We start from the raw sequence: 16,016 nt of genomic DNA, 5'->3' as shown, positions 1-16,016 counted from the left end.
CGCCGTGGCTCAATAGGCTAATCCTCCGCCTGCGGCGCCGGCACACCAGGTTCTAGTCCCGGTCAGGGCGCCGGATTCTGTCCCGGTTGCCCCTCTTCCAGGCCAGCTCTCTGCTGTGGCCCAGGAGTGCAGTGGAGCAAGTGCTTGGGCCCTGCACCCCATGGGAGACCAGGAGAAGCACCTGGCTCCTGGCTTCGGATCAGCGCGGTATGCCAGCCGCAGCGGCCATTGGAGGGTGAACCAACAACAAAGGAAGACCTTTCTCTCTCTCACTGTCCACTCTGCCTGTCCAAAAAAAAAAAAAAAGAGTTTTCTGATATAATTTCTTGTGATGGGGAATAGGCCCTTACTTGTTTAAGGCCCTAAAAAGTCTGGATTTCTGCTACTTGTGGCCCAAAACACTTAACTGATAGTAAGCAAAAGAAATCTAGACCAAAATAGTTGGGAATAAAGTAATAAGAAGCACAAACCAATCTGCAGAATTTAAGGAAAGTCTCCTGAGGGCACAAACAACGGGCTATAGGCAGACAGGGGTAGCTGCTGAGATTCCTCACTTCTTTATCTTCATAGAAAAACCGGCCCTTATTTTTACCACAAAAAGAAACAGTTTCCATTAGAGTCCTTATAGATAGTTCATCTCAAATTACTTTCAAAATTAAAAAAAAATTTTTTCACTAGTGAGCTTCAGTTAATTTGAGTTCCGTTCCACTAGCGCTATGTGCATCTCTACCCCTGCCAAACACAGATTCTTTTCAGAAAGGCAGAGCAGAGAGAGAAAAACTGAATGAATTAGTGTATGTAGAATGCCACTAGCAGAAAGGCTCAAATTCCATGTCCTATTAATAATTCATAACCTAATCAGATTTAAACACTGAATACATTATTTTACAGTAGCTCTACTTTAGTTCTCAAACCTTTAGAGACAAAATTTCCATTTCCTTTGAATAGAGCTTTCTTGTAAGCCTGTGTGCCAGGACACACATTACATAAAAGAACCCAGCATGTTTTGCCAAGGGTTTCCTTCAGAAGGAAACGGAAAATGCAACTAAAACCTCATTTAGTCATTACACAGAGCATTTTCTTAAGAATTAAACTACAAAACGAAAATAATTTTTAGTAAGTAAAAAACTTGGAGAGGTTGCTGGTGTTCAGAAAAATTAGCTATTTCCTTTTAAATAAGCATAGTGTTGGTCTTGCATCATTGTCATTTTTTAGGAGTTGGCATATCCTTCACAATACTTGGTAATCTCAGGTATCAATATACTTTCGTAGCAAAAGAAAATACTCATTTTTCAGAGTTTAAATTCTACTGTTAGACACAAGAGTGTTACATTAATTGTCACAATGATCAGTACTAAAGTGAATTCATCTTAATTTGAGGAAATAGTCAATTATTTGGCTTCAATATTAAGAAGCCCAAAATAATTAACTGGATAGAAGTATTAGTAAGAATAGTTATACATTGTCATGCCAGTGTTCATTCCACTGATTTATAAAAAGGCAAAACAACAACAACAACAACAAAACAGCAACAAAAAAAGAAACCCACGCCTCACTAAAACAGTCTCCCAATAATTTAATTCAGGGATTGGCATTTTCTGTAAACACCTGGGCAAAAACTACTTTAGGACTTGCAAGTCTATTCAACTCTACTGTTTGTAATGCAAAAGCAACTTCACTGGATACTCAAGAAAAAGACCCTAGAAATACAATTCTATTTATGGGCAGAGGAATCTGAATTTTTATAATTTTCACTTATCACAAAATAGTCTTTCTTTCAACCACTAAAAAATGCCAAAGTCTAAGCAGTTCATGAACAGTCAGAGTTTGTCAACTTGATTTAATCACTCTGTGAATCAAATGCCTTTCCCACTTTCCTAATACACACACAAAAATTATGGCATTTCTGAGAGATTATTTTACAACAACAAGAAAACGTCAAATTACTGGGCCTGGCACTGTGGTGCCTCCAGTGCCGGCATCCCATTCAGCCACAGGTTTGAGTTCCAGCTGCTCAACTTCCAGTCCAGCTCCCTGCTAATGCACACGAGAAAGCAGCAGAAGATGGCCCAAGGGCTTGGGCCCCCACACCCATGCAGGGGACCCAGAAGAAGCTCCTGGCTCCTGACTTCGGCCTGGTCCAGCCTCAGCTATTGTGGCCATTTGGGGAGTGAACCAGCAGATAGAAGATCTCTCTCCCTCTTCCCCTCCATCTCTCCTCTCTATATATATATCTCTTCCAAATAAATAGTCTTTTAAAAAATTATTAGTTACTAAATATTTATTACATTATTATTTAAGGGCAAGGAGCTGTTTTAAAATTTCTATAACCATACCCCGACTTTACAGTTATTTAACTAGATTTCTATGTTCTGGTTTATCCCTGATTTTCTCCAAATGGGGGCCCTGTCTTGGGAGGTCTGTTCTGTGATATCCACCCTCGCCACACCCCCAAATTCTCCATGATGCTAAGGAGAATGCAGCATAGAGCCTGCTCAGATACCATACTCCCCTGTTGTGAGGCCAGCACACAGGCATATCTGTCTATTCCCACATTTCAAACACTCACTTGGACTCTCACCACACTTTGTGATCATCTAACATTTACAGACTTGGACTGTGTCTTTACTACCTACTACTTCACATAGAAATAACTGGTCCATAAAGCTTTTTATTTTGGAAAATTGCATTATCATGTATCTTAGTTCCTGGGGTGTTTTCTTAGTGTATCTACAAATAAAATTGCCACTCATTAAGACCCTCACTTTTCTGTAGTCAAGACTCAGTCTTAAAACCTTCAAAACACTATATAAATGTCTACTCATTCATACTAACAGTTCACAGACCCTTAATAACTGTTAAGACTGTTGAGAGGAAGCATAGTTTAACCAGCTCTCTGCTGTGGCCTGAGAAGTAGCACAAGATGCCCAAGTCCTTGGGCTCCTGTACCTGCAAGGGAGACCTGGAAGAAACTCCTGGCTTTGGATGGGCACAGCTGGGGACTGAAACAGCAAATGGAAGACATCTCTCTCTCTCTCTGCCTCTCTGTAACTCTGCTTTTCAAATAAATAAATATTTAAGAGAAAAAAAAAAAAAAAAGATGGAGGGGTGAACAAATCCATACTTGCACAGATGAGTGCTCTCACTGGAAGGAACTACGGCTCTTCTGTCCTTGGAAGATGGATGCTGCTGACACTTATGCTACCAGAATGGGTTGTCTGTTCTGCCGGCATATTTGAGACACCAGCTCCTGTTTCAAAAATCTAAGAGAATTTTCTGATGTGCACGGGATCTAGGCCAGGCCAACAGCCTCCATCCCAACAGGTGATAAATCACTGTCTCGACTTCTTGGTTTCTGTGGAGGGACATGGGCTTTTTCTCATACCACAATTTGTAAAGTATGAAATTTCTAGAACACAGGGCAAGAGGTTCAAATGCTAGGCAGTCCAAAATTGTAACAATAATAATAATGAAGACAATAATAATAATAAAAGGAAAAAACAACAGGGGCTGGTAGTATACTGCATTAAGCCACCCTTGTGTAACTCACATCCCACATCACAGTGTAGGTTCAAGTTGCGGCTGTTTCCTATTAATGCACCTGGGAAGGCAACAGCAGACGGCCCAAATACCTGGAACCCTGCTACCCCTGTGGGAGACCCGGATGCAGTTTCTAGCTCCTAGCCTGGCCCTGACTGTTATAGCCAAATGGGGAGTGAAGTAACAGACTGAAGATCAGTATCTCCCTGTCTCCCCTGCTCCTCTGTTGTTCTGCCTTTCAAATAAATCTTAAAAACATAAAGAAATTAAAAACCTCATTACAGGTATATTAGGAAGGCAGAGTAAGTGAACAATTTGAAAATCCTCTCGACATTTAACTTCACTGGATATAGTAGGGTGTGAATGAAGTACTACAGCATAAGATATTTTCCAGGAAAAGGTCTATAAGATTTAATGACAGCAATGCAGTCAAACATGAGAGCATGATTCATTTTAAGGTTTTAAGATAAAAGGTTTCTAAGTTAAGACACTTAGGTTGGTTCTTGTCACTGCATGCATAACCTTGGTCAAGTCACCCATGCGCTTCCTAAGTTCATGAATTAAAACCATTAGGCTGGCATTGTGGTGCAGTGGGTTAATGCCCTGGCCTGAAGCACCGGCATCCCATATGGGCACTGGTTCAAGACCCGGCTGCTCCATTTCCAATCCAGCTCTCTGCTATGATCTGGGAAAACAGTAGAAGATGGCCCAAGTCCTTGTGCCCCTGCACCTGTGTGGGAGAACTGGAAGAAGCTCCTGGCTCCTGGCTTCAGACTGGTGCAGCTCCAGCTGTTGTGGCCAACTGGGGAGTGAACCAGCGAATGGAAAACCTCTCTCTCTCTCTCTCTCTCTCTCTCTCTCTCTCTCTCTCTCTGTAACTCTTTCAAATAAATTTTAAAAATCTTGGAAAAAAAAAAAACACATTAGGAATTAAAATAAAGGAAACACGTGGCCAAGCACGGAGCAGTGGGGACTTGAACCGGCACCCAAGTGGGATGCGAGCACTGCAGGCAGCAACTTTACCCGAGAAGCCACAGTGCCGGCCCCTGCCCAGGGATCTTTACAGAACATTTATTCAAAATGCTGAAGCAACCAAGATGTCTTTTGGCAAGTGAATGGGTAAATAAACTGATGAGCGCTGTGTTATGGTACGACAGGTTTAGCTGCTGCCTGCCATGCCAGTATCCCATATGGAAGCTCCAGTTCAAGTCCAATTGCTCTACTGATTGAGTTCCCTCTCATGTTGCCTGGGAAAGCAGCTGAAGATGGTCCTAGAACTTGGGCCCCTGCCACTCCTGCGGGGGACCTGGATGGAGTTTCTATCTACTGGCCTCAGTCTGGTCCAGATCTGACTATTGTGGCCATTTGGTGAGTAAACCAGCAGTTGGAAGATCTCCCTCTCTCTTGCTCTCACTCTACCTTTCAAATAAATAATTTTTTTTATTTTTATTTTTTATTTTTATTTTTTTGACAGGCAGAGTGGACAGTGAGAGAGAGAAACACAGAGAAAGGTCTTCCTTTTGCCATTGGTTCACCCTCCAATGGCCACCGCGGCCGGCGCACTGCACTGATCTGAAGCCAGGAGCCAGGTGCTTCTCCTGCTCTCCCATGCGGGTGCAGGGTCCAAGCACTTGGGCCATCCTCCACTGCACTCCCGGGCCACAGCAGAGGGCTGGCCTGGAAGAAGGGTAACCGGGACAGAATCCAGCACCCCGACCGGGACTAGAACCTGGTGTTCCGGCGCCGCATGGCCAAATAAATAAATTTTTAAAAAGATTTTATTTATTTATTTGGAAGGTAAAGTTAGAGAGAGAGAGAGAGAGAGAGAGAGAAGGAAGGAGAGACAGATAGAGACATCTTCCAACCACTGGTTCCTCCCCAAATGGCCACAATGGTCAGAGCTGAGCTGAGCTGATCCAAAGCCAAGGAGCCAGGACCTTCTTCTAGGTCTCTCTTGTGGGTGCAGTGGCCCAAGGACTTAGGCTATCTTCTGCTGCTTTCCCAGGCACATTAGCAGGGAGCTAAATCTGAAGTGGAGCAGCCAGGACTGGAACTGGCATCCATATGGGATGCCAGCATGGCAGGTGATGGCTTAACCCGCTACACCACAGCATCCGCCCCAAATATATAACTCTTTACAAACTGTGGTACATCCAGATGATGGAATATTATACAGCACTAAAAAGAAATGAGCTCTCAAGCCATGAAAAGACTTGGAGGAGACTTAAACACATATTACTAAGTCAAAGAAATCAATCTGCAAAGACTATACAATGAATAACTCCAACTGTATGAAATTCTGGAAAGGGAAAAACATTGGAAATAATTAAAGATTAGTGGTTGCCGGCCGGTGCTGCAGCTCCCTAGGCTAATCCTCCGCCTTGCGGCGCCGGCACACCGGGTTCTAGTCCTGGTCGGGGCGCCGGATTCTGTCCCAGTTGCCCCTCTTCCAGGCCAGCTCTCTGCTGTGGCCAGGGAGTGCAGTGGAGGATGGCCCAAGTACTTGGGCCCTGCACCCCATGGGAGACCAGGGGAAGCACCTGGCTCTTGCCATCGGATCAGCTTGGTGTGCCGGCTGCAGCGCGGTGGCCGGTGGCGGCCATTGGAGGGTGAACCAATGGCAAAAGGAAGACCTTTCTCTCTGTCTCTCTCTCTCTCACTGTCCACTCTGCCTGTCAAAAAATAAAAATAAAATAAAAAATAAAAAAAGGATTAAGGAGAAGAGGGATGAACAAGCCAAGTAGAGAATTTTTAGGTCCTATTATTCTATACAATGCTACTACAGTGAACACATGTCACTGTATGTTTTTCCAAATCCAGAGTATAAAGGCTCTTCAAAATGTCCAAGGAAAATACATATTGTGAAAAAAAAAAAGCACAGATTTCAACTTCTTTTGCAAAATACACTTATCTTTCAATTCCATCTTTTTGCAAACTTTTTGCAGACCCACAGTGTAACACCAAAAGTGAGCTCTAACGCAAACTATGGGCACTGAGTGATAATAATGTTTCAATATAAATTCATCAACTTTAAAACATGTGCCACTGTGGTGCAGGATTTTGAGCGTGAGGAAGGCTGTACATGTGCCAGAACAGGGGACATACATATGAACTATGTGGCTTTTGCTTCATTTTGTTGTGACTCTAACTCTAGTCCAAAAAAGGACAACTGCTATAAACACACAATTCCAAAAAAGAAACTCAGATTCCAAAAATAAAGAAAAACACATTTCACTTGGTAAACTAAAATGAAATACTGGGTTTTTGTTTTTGTTTTCTTAGAGAAGCAAACTATTCAAGTGTTAACAAGGGTTCGAAGTGGTAAGCTTTCATATACTGCCAGATGGAATGTAAACTGATACAACCACCTGGGAGAACAATCTGATGGTACTCTATAAATGAAAGCACAGCAATTCTTTCAGCTTCCAGGAAAATACCGAACAGAAAATCTTGTGCACGTGTATAGAACTAGTTAAGAAAATACGCAGACAGCAATGGCAGTAACATGTCTCATTTATGGATATTTACAGAGATACATGTGTTTATGTATTTTTTAAAGTAGTGAAGGGATACACACTACAAATGAGACTCATCAAGTTATTCCTACTTTAAAGTTTAGCAAAATGGTGACGTAGCAGGAAGGGACAGCACCTGTGATGCTGGCATCCCATAATGGCACCGGTTCCTGTCCTGCCTCTCCCTATGTTCCCCGGCTCATGTATGAGACACAGTCCGGGAAGAACATTCACTCGTGTGGTCCAGCCTTGAGCTTAGGTGCTGGTGTCAGCAAGGAGGACTGGATGCTCCATAGCTACCCCACCAAAAAAAATGTTTGCGCTTTCAACATGGAGGGGTGGGGAAGATTCCTGTTGAAACATTTGCGCTAACAGTGCAACAATCTAAATACACATTAACAGGGCTGGCATAGTGGCACAGCTCCCTGCTAATGATCCTGGGAAAGCAGTGGAAGATGGCCAACTCCTTGGACCCCTGCCACCCTTGTGGGAGATCAAGACAGAGGTCCAGACTCCTGGCTTTGGCCTGGCCCAGCCCGGGCAACTGCAGCCATCTGGGGAATGAATCAGTGGCTGGAAGGTCTGTTTTTCCCCCTCTCTGTAACTCTTTCAATTAAATAAATAAATCTTTAAAAAAAAAAAAAAGCCCATTAACAGGGAAATATGGTGTGAATTAACAGTACATCTGTACTCTGAATTACTATGAAAAGCTTACTTGAGGAGATGCCATTGTGGCACATGGATTAAGCATTGCCAGCATCCCATACAGGTGCTAGTTCAAGTTCCTGCTGCTCTGCTTCCTAGCCAGCTCCCTACTGGAGCACCTGGGAAAGCAGCAGAGGATGGCCCAAGTGTTTGGGGCCCTACCACCCTGTGGGAGTCCCAGAAGAAGCTCCTGGTTTCAGTCAGGCTGGGCTGCTGCAATCATCTGGGGAGTGAACCAACAGAAAGAAGATATTTCTGTCTCCTCCCCCTTTCTCTAACTCTGCCTTTCAAATTAAAAAAGAAAAGTTTAGAAGAATAAAGCATAGGGCCAGTGTCATGGTGCAGGGGGTTAAGCTGCCTCTTTCGACATCAGCATCCTGTACTGGGATCACACGTTTCAGTTCCAGCTGCCCTACTTCCGATCCAGCTCCCTGCTAATGTGCCTGGGAAAACAGAAGATGGTCCAAATGCTTGGGACCCTCCCAGGAGCCCACGTGGGAGATGCAGAAGGAGCTCTGGGCTCCTGGCTTCAGCCTAGCCCAGTCCCAGCTGTTGTAACCGCGTGGGTAGTGAATCAGAAAATCAAACAGCTCTTTCCCTCTTTGTCATTACCTCTCCTGGTTACTCCGCCTTTCAAATAAATAAAATCTTTAAAAAGTTTGTATGTATATGTACATAGCACATGGAAAAATTTCCAAACCTCATTGTATAAAGGAACCAAAATGATCCTATTACACCTCAGATCTTGTCACACACACACACACACACACACACACACATGAATATATTAATGATTTAAATTAAAACACAGAAAAACACCAAACTGCCAACAACGGTGACCTATGGTAGGGAGATTTACCATGTATGTATGTCTATATTGCCTGATGCTTTTACAACTCTGTATGTTCATGGATGTGTAATATAAAAACTACAGCACAGGGGCCAGTGCTGTGGCCTAGCAGGTAAAAGCTGCCACCTGCGGTGCTAGCATCTCATATGCATGCCAGTTCGAGTCCCTGCTAGGGCCTAGGAAAGCAGTAGAAGACAGCCGAAATCCTTGGGCCCCTGTACCCATGTGGAGACTTGCAAGAAGTTCCTGTCTCCTGGCTTCAGATCAGTACAGTTCTGGCCATTCAGGAAGTGAACCAGCGGATCTCTACCTCTCTCTAACTCTGCCTTTCATAAATAAATAAATAAATGAAGAAATAAATCTTCAAAAAAAAAAAAAAAAAACTATGGCATAAAAAGCTGCATTTCTTCTACTTAGAATTAAATCATGAAAAGTCATTAAGAATATCTTTAATCAAGAATTTTTTTAAAGAAGGAATATGATAGCCCTGTCCTACTGGTAATGACAACAGTTCACATTTTCCCTGATAGCTGAATACTTCCTGTCATACCGACCTAACTGGGTCAGCCAAAAGTAATCCACATCTCATTTCAGAAAGCATAAATAGAATTACTACAAGGGTGCTCAAACTGGAGACTGGGTAAGGAAGACAACACTCATAGTCATTTCCTCAGAAGCTGTGTCAGGGCTTCAATGAAGGGAAGTGACACAATCCGTCTGATTCACTAAAATCAAATAGTGGCTTACATGAAGGAAGTCCTGCAAAAAGCCATAGCCCTCTAAAATCCTCATAACGCTCATTCCCCTCCCGTATTCACACAAATAAAGTCATCAGAATAAGGTATTACATAACAATAAACACATGTAAAATAAATATAAACTACATAAATGTAAGGGAAAATCGCTCCTAGATTCTTCCTGTTCCACCTTAACACTTCTTTATCTTAAATTTATATATAAAAAAGTGGAAAATTCACGAAGACATACACACTTACGTGGCTCACTCCAATCTCCACCCCCTAGGATAAGCTAAATGCCAAGCACCAGTCGTTTTTACATCAGTGACTTGTACTTTAATGAAGAAATGAGCAAATACTCACTGAAAGTCTTACAGATGTCAGACACAGCTTTGAAGACTCTATCAGAGAAATTCACCTTCACCTTCACATACTTCATGTTGGGCAGCTGCAGGCGGAGCAGTTTGTGCTGGGGGGTGAACTGAAGCTTGGCATCTGCCTGAATGCCGTACTTATCCAGGGTCCAGTGTGTCTTAAGCAGCCAAGTTCTCTTCTTTTCCCACCAGAGAGCATGGTCAGACCAATCCTTTTTTACATCTAAAAATCCAACAAACAAGATGAACCATTAAAAATTACCAGGATTAACTTAAGAGAATTTAAAAGTAGATTGAATACTTAATGATTATTAAATAAATTAACTAAACATTAAATATCTGTTCCATGATAGGGACAAAAGAAATACTAAGAGCTGAGAAAGTATATAATGCTAATCAAGTCAAATTCAAACTGGGACAGATAAGTGACAAAGTGCTCTGTTACCAGTGAACAAAAGAATGCTGGCAGCTAGAGTGAGAAGGATCAATAATAACTGCAGGCGGCAGGTTCTGGGCTCAGCCTAGACGAACGGACAGTAACAATCTGGGTAACAGAGGTGAAAAGGCTTGAGTTTGTGAGGCTGCAGAAGTATGTGAAGGTACATAAAGGGAGGGGAAATGTGGAGAACCAACACGAACAAAAGTCAATATCCTAGTTGAAGAGGAGCAGCGTGGGAAAGGTACTATCTCCAAGGAACCCTCTATTCCCAAGAGAAAGCTCTAAAACCAAACAAAACCCCTACATGCCAACCACATGCACTTTCTGAAGTACGTCCCAAGAGAAGCGATTCACAACGTCCTATTGTTGGGGCACAGCAGATAAAGCCACTGCCTGCAATGCTGGCATCCCATATCAGCGCCAGTTTGTGTCCTGTTGTTCTGTTTCTAATTCAGCTCCCTGCTAATGGCCTGGAAAACAGCAGAAGAGGCCCAAGTGGTTGGGACACTGCAACCCACACGGGAGACCTGGAAGAAGTTCCAGACTTCAGCTTGGCCCAGCCCTGGCCATTGTAGCCATCTGAGGAGTGAACAGCAGATGGAAGAGCTTGTCTCTCTAACTATGCCTCACTCTAACTATGCAAATAAATCAATCTTAAAAAAAAAAAAAAGTCGAACTGTCCATCTTTTCCCGCTTTAACATATTTTGTAACAAGTATTAGACAACACGCAAGCAAACTAAAATAAACCAAATATGAAAAGAACATAAATTACACAAGATCTGGCTATTCCTATATAAGGCAGACGCTAACATTACACATGCAGCAATAAAGATCTAGCTTCAGCTAACTTTCAAAGTAGCAATAAAAGTAAAGGCTTTCTGGCTCAATTATATGTTAAATTTATTAAGTACCAAAAAAGGGCCGGCGCCGCGGCTCACTAGGCTAATCCTCCGCCTAGCGGCGCCGGCACACCGGGTTCTAGTCCCGGTCGGGGCGCCGGATTCTGTCCCGGTTGCCCCTCTTTCAGGCCAGCCCTCTGCTGTGGCCAGGGAGTGCAGTGGAGGATGGCCCAAGTGCTTGGGCCCTGCACCCCATGGGAGACCAGGAGAAGCACCTGGCTCCTGGCTCCTGCCATCGGATCAGCGCGGTGCGCCATCCGCAGCGCACTGGCCGCGGCGGCCACTGGAGGGTGAACCAACGGCAAAGGAAGACCTTTCTCTCTGTCTCTCTCTCACTGTCCACTCTGCCTGTCAAAAAAAAAAAAAAGTACCAAAAAAGGGAGAAGTGTTATTTCCAAAAAAGAACAATGGCTTAACAAAGTCTTCCAGGGGAAGAAAAAAGACCTGAGAGAAAACCATATCGCAAATAAAGACTATCATACTTTTTATACGAACTTATGTTTAATACAGTTTTAAAAAGAGCTTATTAACTTTAAGACATTAATCTGTAACTTAAACACACACACACACACACATACACACAAATGGTTTACCAAGTAAAAGTCAAATTCCCACAGGCATTGTTTCTTTGCCTTTCAAATAAAATGAAAATTAAAAAATTTTAAAAATTGTTAAAGGAGAAGGTCGGGGTATCTTCCCCCGTCTTTGGTTTAGGGTTGTTCCACAGCCACTAAACTTCTAGCACTTCTGAGCTGCCTGCCAGAGACTGGACTGGCTCTCCCGCGCTGAGGCAGAACAGGCCGAGCGATGCCCATGCTTGAGCAGAAGCTGACAGATGCTGGGCTCTGTGCGCCACAGCTGCAGTGGAGCAGCGGTTGAGAAAAGGGTCTCGACAGCACCTGTTACAAACCTGAAAGATTGCACAGTGGTAGGATAGCAAAATCCACGCTATAAAGGCATAATAAATGACAGACTCAATCACTGTGGTCCAGCAGCAGGTGCTAAAACACAAAGGACAAAGACCAACCTGCCAGAGCTCTTTGGAGTACATGTGACAGATAAGCTTTAATAAAGAGCCAGTTTGGGGGGCCAGCGTTATAGCCTAGTAGGTTAATCCTCTGCCTGAGCACCAGTTCCAGTCCCGGTTGCTCCTCTTCTGATCCAGCTCTCTGCTATGGCCTGGGAAAGCAGGGGAAGATGGTCCAAGTCCTTAGGTCCCTGCCCCAGCACAGGAGACCTGGAAGAGGCTCCTGGCTTTGGATTGGCACAGCTCCAGCTGTTGCGGCCATCTGGGGAGTGAACCAGCAGATGGAAGACCTCTTTCTATCTCTCTCTCTCTCCCTGTAACTGCCTGTAACTCTACCTCTCAAATTAAAAATTTTTTTTAATTTAAAAAAAAAAGAGCCAATTTGCCACAAGCACATTAACAGCAATGTGCTGTGTGAAAGGACTATTGGCCAAAAATTGGACTTCAAGTCAAAATTATGTAACTGGACCCTTGTTACTGCAAGAAAGGAGTTGGCAAAGAGTGACTCAGGACCAAATCCTGTCTTTTGTCTTTGTATGACCCTCTAGGTAATAACAGTTTTTTATATTTTTAAGTGGTTGGGGATAGTGGGAATCAAAACTTCATATAACTTCTACATAAAATCCAAATTTGTACATAAATATTCTATGGGGTGTGGTCACAATCACCCAGGCCCATCTGTGTTTGTGACTGCTTCTACACTACATCAGAGTAGCATACTCTTGCCAGAGACCTCAGGGTCCACAAACTCCCAAGTGTCAACTACCTGGATTTTTACAAAATGACTCTGCAGGCCCCTGCTGCAAGCAATGTCATCTTAAGACTTCACCAGGTAATCGTGCAGTAAAATCTCAACTGTCCAGCCATTAAGTCTCAAACTCTGACCTCAGAAACACATACCTCCCCTGATGTCTGTCTTTCCCTTCAAAACCTGAGCCTCCCCATCAGTTCCACATGTTTTTCAATGAAGGATCAGATCACTTGCACCCAGCTAGAACACACAGGCAGGAAGGACACAGGGCTCAAAGACTGTGTACTAGATGCCCTACAGGTGGTTGTATGCCCAAAAGTTAGGAAGCTCTCCTGCCGACTAGCAACACAGCTAAGACCAGGCTTTTTACTCAGAGAAATAACAGCCAAGTAACAATATGGGGGGACTACACAAGATAAAAGCAGAAACAGACACCAGAAAAATCCCAGAAAGCAAGCAGCCCTCATGCCAAAAGACACAAACCAAAAACATTCTGATGGCAAAGTGAAAGATTATGCTGGGGGCCGGCGTGCCATAGCAGGTAAAGCTGCCACCAGTGTGCCAGCATCCTATATGGGTAACCTGTTCAACTTCTGGGAGCTCCACTTCTGATCCAGCTCCCTGCTGATGGCCTGGGAAATGCACTAGTGCTTGGGCCCCTGCCACCCTCCCTGGAGACCTGGATGAAGCTCCTAGCTTCAGCTATCTGAGGAGTAAACCAGCAGATGGGAGAAGCTCTCTATCTCCCCCTCTCTCTGTAACTTCCAAGTAAATAAATAAATCTTAAAAAAAAAAAAAAAAGATTATGCCAAAATATGGACAGATTGGATTGTGGGAGCTTGTGATACACGAAGGCACTTGAAGAAATGTGAAGAAAATGGAATTAAAAGGCAAGTTGGGGCCAGCACTGTGGTGTAGCGGATAAGGCCACCACCTACAGTGCCAGCATCCCATATGGTGCCGGTTTCAAGTCCCCGCTGCTCCGCTTCTGATCCAGTTCTCTGCTGGGGCCTGGGAAAGCAGTAGAAAATGGCCCAAGTCCTTGGGCCCTCCCATACCCACGTTGGAGATCCAGAAGTTGTTTCTGGATCCCAGCTTTGCAGCACAACTCCAGCCAGGAGTTACGGGTATCTGGGGGAGTGAACCAGTGGATGGAAGACTTCTCTGTCTCTCCCTCTGTCTGTAACTCTACCTCTCAAACAAATAAGTATTAAAAAAAAAAAGTAGGTTTATTTTATGCAAAAGTATTTTAAATCCATGCACTGTAGGAATCTTCAAAAAGTTCACAGACAATGCATATCACAACAAACTATGTAAGGCCTTCAAATGTTTCACATGAAAATAAACTTTTTAAATTCCATTTTCCATGAGTTTTTTGAAGTACCTTCCTATGTTCAAAAAGATTTTTGGTACCGTACTTAAGACTCAGCACACTACCAACCTAGCCAGCATTAATTTTAGAAGAAGCACTACTACACAGTATGAACTTTGAATAGTGCCTATAAAAATAGTCAACTCAACAAACAGCTATTCCATACACCTACTATGCACAAAGAGGCACACTATTCTAGCACTAAGGCTATTTTGGTTTGTGGAGAGGTATCTAAACATGTTCCTTGTGGAGGGATGAAGGATGGCTTCTCCTACTCCATCACCTTGGTGATTTCTATCAAACCAAATTATGTCAGAAGCTGGGAAAGTGTTTCTGGTGGCCAGTTTTAGACAGGGGTGATTGATATTTCAAAATCATTACTGAAAATTTTGAAAACTACAGTGATGGGATATGCAAGACTGAAAACCACAGAGTGTGCGCAAGAAGTTTGTGTGACAGTAGAAATGATGAATGCGGGCTTAACTAACCATGGCTGGGTGATAAGAAGTAGAGAAAAGGGGGCCCGCACTGTGGCAGAGCAGGTGAAGCTGCACTTGCAGTGCTGGCATCCCATACGGGCACCAGTTCACAACCTGCTGGCTCTCCTTGCGCATCAGCTCCCTGCTGTGGCCTGGGAAAGCAGTGGAAGATGGTCCAAGTGCTTGGGCCCCTGCACCCACATGGGAGACCAGGAAGAAGCTGCTGGCTTCAGCCTGGCCCAGCCCTGGCCATTACAGCCACTTGGGGAGTGAACCAGTTGATGGAAGATCACTCCATCAAGAGAGAGGTCATCAAGGAGAGGTCTCTTCCTCTCCTTCTGTAACTCTTGCAAATAAATAAATAAATAAATCTTACCAAAAATATTAGACAACTGAATGCAACACGCATGTGCAGGCACCCAGAAACAGCCTGACGCTTGCCACGGTAGGAGTCAGCAAGTATCGCCAGAGCACTCATTCATCAGCATTACACCACCACTCAAAAAGGAGATCAAGCTCAAAACACACTCCAACAGTCAATTTTCCCAAAGTCGTGATTTCTAGTTCTCCTCCAGGTACAGTACAAACTTCCTTCATCTGATAGACTGGACTTTAAATTTTTTTGATTTTAGAGTTTTAGAAGCAACCACCCACAAATACAAGCTTTCTTGGAGTGAAAGACTAAGGAAGAAAAAACTATTCTATTAGAAAGATAGTTTATTTTCCTTATTTGAGAAAAGATCTCATGATTTATGAGTAACTTTGGCATCTTTCATAATTCTTCGGGAATCAAGAAATACTTAGCTAAGTTCTTACTTTTATATTAAATTTTAATAAAACCCATTAATTCTTTAAAACATTTTGCCAGGATTCTGCTAAGAATTATTCCTGTGTCTCTTATTTTACCAATCTAAATTGCACAGTACTTATGTTGCACATAATATCTGATAGGCATTCAAACTCAAATAATGAAAATTGCAAATTGCTAAAACATTATTATTTTAAAGATTTAATTTATGTATTTGAGAGGTAGAGTTACAGACAGTGAGAGGGAGAGACAGAAAGGTCTTCCATCCACCAGTTCACTCCCCAAAGGCTGCAGTGGCCGGAGCTGGGCCATCTGAAGCCAGGAGCCCGGAGCCTCCTCCAGGTCTCCCACATGGGTGCAGGGGCCCAAGCGTTTGAGCTATGTTCTCTTCTACTGCTTTCCCAGGTAACAGCAAAGAGCTGTATTGGAGAGGAGCAGCCAGGACTAGAACCAGTACCCAATGTGGGATGCCGGTGCCACAGGATTAACCTACTGTGCCACAGCACCAGCTCCCAATTG

The 16,016-nt window shown here is 43.5% G+C and overlaps 1 protein-coding gene across 6 annotated transcripts in view; it reads right to left on the bottom strand.

Moving 5' to 3' along the window:
- Positions 1 to 16,016, bottom strand: part of FERMT2 (FERM domain containing kindlin 2) — an 82,367-nt gene that overhangs the window by 39,917 nt on the left and 26,434 nt on the right. For all 6 annotated transcript variants that reach the window (XM_051822198.2, XM_051822199.2, XM_051822201.2 and 3 more), the window contains exon 3: positions 9,711 to 9,944. In XM_051822198.2, the coding sequence (XP_051678158.1) occupies positions 9,711 to 9,944 (234 nt within the window). The remainder of the gene's footprint in view (positions 1 to 9,710; positions 9,945 to 16,016) is intronic.

This window comes from Oryctolagus cuniculus, chromosome 12 (genome assembly GCF_964237555.1).
Source record: "Oryctolagus cuniculus chromosome 12, mOryCun1.1, whole genome shotgun sequence".
Lineage (NCBI taxonomy): Eukaryota > Metazoa > Chordata > Mammalia > Lagomorpha > Leporidae > Oryctolagus > Oryctolagus cuniculus.
Note: the sequence above shows the minus strand (reverse complement) of the source record. Positions and strands in the feature narration are given on the sequence as shown.